The sequence below is a fragment of the Amphibalanus amphitrite genome, unplaced genomic scaffold (genome assembly GCF_019059575.1).
Source record: "Amphibalanus amphitrite isolate SeventyFive unplaced genomic scaffold, NRLGWU_Aamphi_draft 000110F_arrow, whole genome shotgun sequence".
NCBI lineage: Eukaryota > Metazoa > Arthropoda > Thecostraca > Balanomorpha > Balanidae > Amphibalanus > Amphibalanus amphitrite.
Genome location: NW_024881605.1, coordinates 442336 through 450269, shown reverse-complemented (window position 1 = coordinate 450269; position 7934 = coordinate 442336). Strand labels below are relative to the sequence as shown.

The 7934-nt window shown below is 47.2% G+C and overlaps 1 protein-coding gene across 1 annotated transcript; it reads left to right on the top strand.

Moving 5' to 3' along the window:
• Nucleotides 1–5947: 5947 nt before the first annotated feature.
• LOC122380950 (zinc finger MYM-type protein 1-like) lies at nt 5948–7387 on the top strand. Its single transcript, XM_043364600.1, has one exon. The coding sequence runs from the start codon at nt 5948–5950 to the stop codon at nt 7385–7387; it is 1440 nt and encodes a 479-aa protein (XP_043220535.1).
• The last annotated feature ends 547 nt before the right edge of the window (nt 7388–7934 follow it).

Below are 7934 nucleotides of genomic sequence, written 5' to 3'. Positions count from 1 at the left end.
ACCCAACCTCAAGTCACTTTTTTGCAACTTTGTCACCGTGCCAGAGCTACAGTAGATGTCGGAGGCCTTTGAAAGTCGCAGGATGTTATTAGGTCATTAGTAGCTACAATTTGTTTATCTCGGAATTTTGATATCGGTGACCTAAGGTCAGGTCAATTTCGCGACCTCCCCATTATAAGTCAATGGGGGAAAAATCAACTCCCTGTTTTTACCACTAAAACGGGTCGGAATGGCCCCATATACCATACATGACTTCATATACGATCAACCTTCACTACCTTGAGGTCTGTTTTGCTGTTGGGCAGCTGTGAGGTCATGTGACGTCATCAAAGGTCACCAAAGGTTTTTGGCCAATAACTCCGTACAGGAACAAGATACAGACGCGTGGATGGTCTCATTGTGTTCAGCTCGTCAAGACGCATCGAATGATATACATGATGACCTCGAGGTCACGTGACCTGAGGTCAACCTTTGACCTTGACCTTTCGAGGTCAACATATATATCATTCGATGCGGATTGACGAGAGGATCACGATGATGCCCTTAGTTTGTTCCTATCTTGACTAATTCGAAAGTTATTCGAGAAAAACTCTCTCCATATTTAGCGCCGCCATTTTGACTTTTTCGACCCCTGTGACGTCATCTTTGATCTGACCTGAAAATGACCTTAGTAAAAATTGTAGATCTTGACCGTGCGTATCCGATGCCGTTTACCGCTTGTCGCTATCTTGCTTCGTTCTCGAGATCTCAGGGGGGGGCGGTCATCCGCCCCCCCCCCGTCGGTACTAAGTTGGCGCAGACCCCCGTCGGTGCGCGGGTTAAAATCAGCCTGGACACAGCTCACTCTTCATGACCGTTTTTATCGAAAATAGACCAACAAAACACCAAGGCTCCTTCGTCAAAAACTCAAAACTCGACATGCCGCTCCAAAGGCCTTGCAAAACAGCGCACACCAACAACGCATAATAGCCAGCAACGCACACGACAGGATTTTCGAGGCCCGAGTCGTCAGCCGCCGCCACCTCCCGGCAGCCGATTGCTGAGCCCCTTGCTCCTTGCCGCACCGGCGCCGATCGTGGCGACCTCTTTACTCTGGCAGAATCGACCCTACCGAGCGGCGACAGCATTCAGAAGCAAAATGACAAATGAATTCACTGCACTTATGGCAGAAAATCGAATGCACATGCCATGGTCACACGCGGTGCCGTCCACGGGGCCGGCAGAAGCTGCACACTGTCACCGAACACCACCTGCACCTTGGACGCAGTATGTGAGGGCTTGGCGGACGCGCGCCGCCTCGCGTGCGGTATTGGCATCAAGACCCGGACACGCGGGAGCACACTCGGCGCAATCAGAGCACACCGTCCGGGGCCGTCAGTGTCGATCTCCTGACCTCACAGAAAGTTGTGCAGCACACAGGTGACCGCCGTCAGTGTGGTGACTGGTGCGCAGCACACCGTCCCACGGAAGATCATCTTTGGGCCGTGGTGCAAATGCTGTCCCTACGCAGAGTCAACAGTGCAGTGGCAGAAGTTGAAGATTCAGCTGAATTTGATCTAGGCTCCTTTTTGGGTCAGGAATGCCGTCGAGTTGGCCATCAGGTGGTGTTCCAGAATAATGCCTCTTTTTTTTCTAAGCCGCCGCCCATGATCAGACGACCAGGAGTGTCCACCCACTGACCCACGCGACCATGGGCGTAACTTTGTATTCACTTGGTGTGGAGTGCTCCACACCAACTTTGAAGTTGGTGTGGAATTTCCACACCAACTTTAGGTTGTTCTTTTACTCACCATCAACAGCTTATTTGGACCCAAAATGAAGAAACAAGAAAGAGCAATTACTTTTAATATTTAAATTGAACAATCTAGCATGCAGACAGATAAAGTAGAATTCATATATAAGACTTGAAGTTTCCATGCTTAAAATATTTCTCATTATTTATCTTATGTCCCCCTTGCTACCCGGGGCCATCACAACCTAAATAAATACAATGGTCATTGGTCAATGGCGCAAGCTTGAACAAGCAAGATATTGCCACTATCACATTGAAATCATCATTTCTTTCCAGCTTACAGTACTGGCATTTGACAAATATAATAATGAAAGCATTTCAATTGATGTTAAAAAATTAACATGCAATATAATTTCTGCCCAAATTGAAAAGTATGAAAATTAAGAAACTCGGCTGTACCAGTCAGTTAGAGTTTTCAGCCTCTTACCTTTTAGCTTACTCTCAGTCTCAGAAATAGATGCCTTCCCTTTATACAATATGCCATGCCAGCCACGGTGCTTTAGCCTGAAATACCAGCCTGAAATCAACCTCCTTCTTACAAAAGTCAAAGGCTTATGTGCTTAACACACCGCAAAACTAAACACAATCAAGCACAATGTAGAAGCACCCTTTTTGACATATAGGGTCTTGCTTTTTGACCTGACCCTTTGTCTCAATATTGAAAATGATATGGCCAGATATGGCTATGCAATCGTCTCAAAAACGCCAGAAAAGGCGAAGCTTTACGCTGCCAGATTGGAAAAATTTATGGCTGATGGAAAGCTAGTAAACAACTTGAACGACATCGCAAATATCTTATTAAGGGCATTGCCCGTCGCTGAAGAAAATGAAATTTCAGTTGAAAATAATTATTTTTTACAATATATTTCATCGTGTAAGCCAGCATAGGACAGTCGATCTGAGAAATATTTGGTAAATTTGGTAGCGATTCACCTGACACCGCGCCAAAAAATGCTTGCTGTTGGCAAGACTGTTGTTGGCACGTGTTCAAGGCCATATATAGGGCACGTGTTGGCACGCGGCCAGCGGCACACGTGGGCGTAAAAGTCGGGTATCATGAAGCGTAGGCGACAGGGAACACTGGATTCCTTTTTCAAGAAGCGATTTGGGAGCCGCGAAACCCAACCAGTACCAGCAGAGTAAGTACCTATATCAATATATCGCGCCACGCCACAAGGACGCGGGAACCGGGGGGGCAGAGGGGGCATTGGGCCCCCCAACTTTTGGCCGAAAATTTTCCTAAAATGTACATTTCTTCTCTAAAGATGAAACTAAATACAGCAATCGATTCTCAGGTCGAGAGGAGTTCAAAAATGCATAGAGAGTTGCCGGGAGGGGGGATGGGTTCCCCACAAAGTAAGACGAAAGTTTCGCTGAATCTGTTCTGCCCCCCCCCCCCCCCCAACTTTTGTGCACTTCCCGCGTCCCTGCCACGCCATGTACCTATGTCATGCATCACTGGGCTAGATAGATAGATGTCATCCAGCCCGTTACCATGTTGCCTGGCATATAAGCATCAAATACCTGGACCACATGGCCTCCTTAACGGGTTCGTCTAACCTAGCTCATTAGTCATTATCCTCCATAACTCCATATACATATCCACAACTTAGCTGATAAGTGTAAACCTAGAGCTTAGTTATTTGTGAATGCTGAGACCTGAGCCAACATAAAGTGGGACTGAGGTTATTTGGTATACCGACACAGGAGAAAAACTATGGCTTGTATCAGTATGGCTATGGCTAGGTAGGCACAAGGCTGCTTGTATGTACTTGATAAACAATTTTTTTTTCAAATAATTGAACTTGCCATGGCTTTTGAACTTGCCATGACCCTAGCGCAACTGCATGATGAAATGTTATATATAGGTAATGCAAACATCATTTTTATCAATTTTTAATGGCTACTGCTGTCCTTGCATCAGAGTTATTAGGTAGGTACCTTGCTGATTCCTTGTATCTGAGCTAATGAAATAATATTTTCAAGGTTATTCTTGAATCATGGTGTTATGTTTCATTGCAGTCTTATGTTCTTAAATATTTCATAACTCACATTTACATCAGGGAGGATAACCAGCAGTGATTTGGAAACTGGTGTGTTTTTTAATTGCTGTTTCATCATTCATATATATTTCATTTAAACTTCACGGTTCACCCTCTGCATCATAAATGCAACAGAAAAGTGGAATTATGCACTCCTAACATCTTAAACAACATGCTAAATGGGTACCTATAATAGTATGATTTATAAGATGAATGACCCTAGACCTCAGCTCTGGCTGCCCCCATTCTATCAGCTTTATATAAGGCAGTTTTTGCGCAGTCCATGGAGTCCATGGAGTATCTTCTTGAATGGCTAACATATTTTTAATCTACAATACTCTTGGTCTGGTTTTTATATTTGTACTCACTCAATCAGCAGAAAGTCTTCCTGTAGGAGGTATGCACATGATGAACAATATGCTTGCGCCTGCTGTAGTGGGGAGAAGGCTTTATTACATTGATATCCAACTGATTGGCCTGAAATTTCATAGAACTGATAGTTTTAAACTTTATGAGCTACAGCCTACACATTGTGTATTTCCATTAATGTTTTGAGACTTCACAATGTCATGTTGTGTTAGTGATGCCTGCCTTTGTCGCTTGGTACTTGACAGTGAAATAAACCATCACTTTCACATCAAGTACCTATCTTGAGCGTTGTCATTGGTCAACCATATGCACTGTGCATTTGGTTGACCAAGTTTTTGACATTGTTTCGCAGTCAATTGCAGATATTATAAACTTTAAATGCTTTGAAAATCATCCCTTCAACTTCATTGCTGGTTTATCTGCTATATTATATTAAATTTTTCCTCTTTTATTATGTTCCTGGTATCATCATTTGTGTATATGTCCTTTACATGGCCTGGTTTTTTGGCCATCACTCAAAATCTTTAGCAGATTTTGGCAATATTTCTTGTATAATGAATAATCATTTATCAGTCCACTGTTTAACACCATGTTCCAAATTGAAGAAGATTGGTTGTTATTTATTGTGTGAAAGTATTCTACTAAATTGATCAGGATTTCCTTCCATAAAACATATTTATTTAATGCAGAATGCTTACATAAGGCTTACATGCATAAGAGAAGTATAGAAAAACAAGAAATGCAAATATAGTTGATACCATCATATAAAAGTTACGACTTACATGCTCAACCTCATGATGTCCTCTCAGATGCTAAAAGATCCTTTCTTCACACAATGCTCTGTTGTTTTAGGAATCCTGTCAACCTGAGCCAGGAGCAGCCCAATCCCACCAGATCCGACCACTCTATGGCTTGTGACACCATCTCAGAGGAGCCATCCTGTTCAGAGGGCCATTCATCGATCAGCGAGCCTGATGGTCAGCCTGTTCCTTCTCGGCAGTCCGGCTCCAACTCCTCATCCCCTGGAGAGCATGTGCCGATCTCTATCGCCTCAGCGGGGTCAGCTGCCACTACCAGCTCCTTAGTGGAACAGACACCAACTTCAGCAGCCATAGGAGAGAATCAGTCAGCCGTAGCCCGTGGTCCGAGCTCCAAACACTATCAGCTATGTGCGAAGTGGAAGCGCGAATTTGGTTGGATTGTGTATGATGCCGTAGCAGATAAGATATTCTGCAGTATCTGCCGTGAAGCCGAGGCCAAAAACCTTCTGTTTTCTGAGCGCCGTCGCGAGGCGAACTTCATCACGGAAGGTTTTGCGACATGGAAAAACGGACCGCTGCGCCTTAAAAAACACGAAACCACAACGACGCATGTCTCTGCCATGAAGAGCCTCGTCACAGTGGAGAAAGGGCAAGGAGAATCAAACCTGATGCAGATGGTGAGCAGCGCGACAGCGAAGAGCTTGAAAGAGGCTGGAGTGGGACTGACCTGCATCATCGACGCCATTGGCTTTCTAGCAGGGCAAGGCATCGCGTTTCGTCGCCGTGAAGAGCATACCGGCAACCTCCGTCGAATGCTCCGACGAATGGAAAGCTACGTGCCGGGACTGAAGACCTGGATGAACCGAACGGGGGTCAAATACCTGTCGCCTGACATTCAAAACGAAATATTGCAGCTGTATGCCAACAACATACAGGAAACGATTCTAAAAAGAGTGCGGAGCTGCCAAGCATACGGCATCATAATGGACGAGACAGCAGACCTGAGTCGGCGCGAACAGGCATCGATTTGCGTCAGGTACGTGACACCCGACCTGGAGGTGTTCGAAGATTTCCTTGGCCTCTATGAACTGCCCGACACGAAAGCGGCTACGCTTCATAAAGTCGTCTGTGACGTAGTGACGCGCTGTCAGCTGGATATGGACAAGTTGCGGGCACAGTGCTATGATGGAGCGGCAAACATGTCCGGCGCTTTCAGTGGTCTCCAGGCCCTCATTAAAGCTGATCAACCAAAGGCGCTCTTCGTTCACTGTGCAGCCCACCGCATGAATCTTGTGGTTCAGGACTCGTTTGCCGAAGTGAGTGAACTTCGTGACGGTCTGCACGAGCTGGGTCGGATGGTCGAATACCTGCGCGACTCACCCAAGCGGCTGGCGGCCTTCTCGGCAAAGGACGGCGCGACGGCTCTGCGGCCGTTGTGCCCGACGCGATGGACTTGCCGTGACGCGTGTGTGCGATCAGTTCTGAACAACTATGTCACGATCATGGAGTTCCTAATCGAACTAGCCAGTGACCGCGAATCCCGGCCAGAGGCTCGGAGCACGGCGAGCGGTTTTGCGAGAAGCATGTCATGCTTTCGCTTCTACTTCGCGGCTTCACTCGCGCTGAAGCTCCTGGACCTAGTCACTCCAGTGACCAGAGCCGTACAGGGGCCGAAACTCAGCCTGCAGCAGACACTGTCTATGGTCGGCACTCTGGAGACAACGTTGGAGGCGCAACGTGACAACTTCGATCGGTTCTGGTGCCAGGTCACTGATGCTGCCACAGAAGCAGGTGTGGAGGAGCCAGTCCTACCCCGAGCCACGAGACCTCCAAAGAGGCTGGACGAGGGGAGCACGCCACACAGACATCAAACCGCCAAGGACCTCTATCGGCAGGTTTTTTACCAGGGCGTAGATGCAGTCCGCACGTCGCTTAACGAGCGTTTCAAGATCAGCACTGATGCGGCTACCTTAGCAAACGCAGAGCGATGCCTGGTGGCACCTGAAGATGGAGAGTTCATCAACGACACTGCGACATTCTTTGACTTAAATCCGGCGCGACTTCGAACCCATGTGGAAACTCTTCAGGACTATGCCCATACGCGCGGCATCGAACTGAGCTGCCTACAGGACGTGAGGGAACTCCTGATTTCGGACGTAAGTGCTAGGACGATCATGACAGAAGTGGTTCAACTGGTAAAGATGCTGCTCACTGCGCCGGCTACCTCGTGCAGCGCAGAGCGCAGTTTCTCACTCCTGCGCAGGATCAAAACGTGGCTCCGAACGACCATGAGCCAGCGGCGTCTAAACGCCACGGCTGTCTGTGCGGCCTATCCCGATGAGGTTGAGTCGGCCGATGTCGCACAGCTGGCCAGGGTGTTCATCAGCCAGAAACCAGTCCGGGGCCAGCGTTTCATGGTGTAGACTAGTCTGTGCGCTCTGCGGCCTATCCCGGTGAGGTTGAGTCGGCCTATGTCGCACAGCTGGCCAGGAACCTGTCTGGTTTCATCAGCCAGAAACCAATCCGGGGCCAGCGTTTCATGGTGTAGACTGTAGTCTATAGATGGACTGGCGCCAGGCGTGAGGCGGATGACTATTCCCGCCCGATGCCCTGATGGGCCGACATGTTTGACTGTGATAGTTCGAAGCACGATATGTGTAATAAATAAATGTAAAAAAGGTCACAGAGTTGAACGTTCATGCCTTTTCATATTTACATAAGCTGATCGGTACATTATTTATTGTTACAATTGCCTTAATTATAGAAAAAGGCAAGATGCACATATGTGAATCCAGTAGAAAAAGCAGAATACAATCGTGCACATTTTCACCGATGACTAGGCACATATAACAAAGCATGAACCAATCCGGGTCGTGGCATATGGATACGAGTGCGACCCTACTCCACACCAACCTTGAAAACGTTTCTACACCCATGCACGCGACAACAGCACCTTACGTTAACACCTCC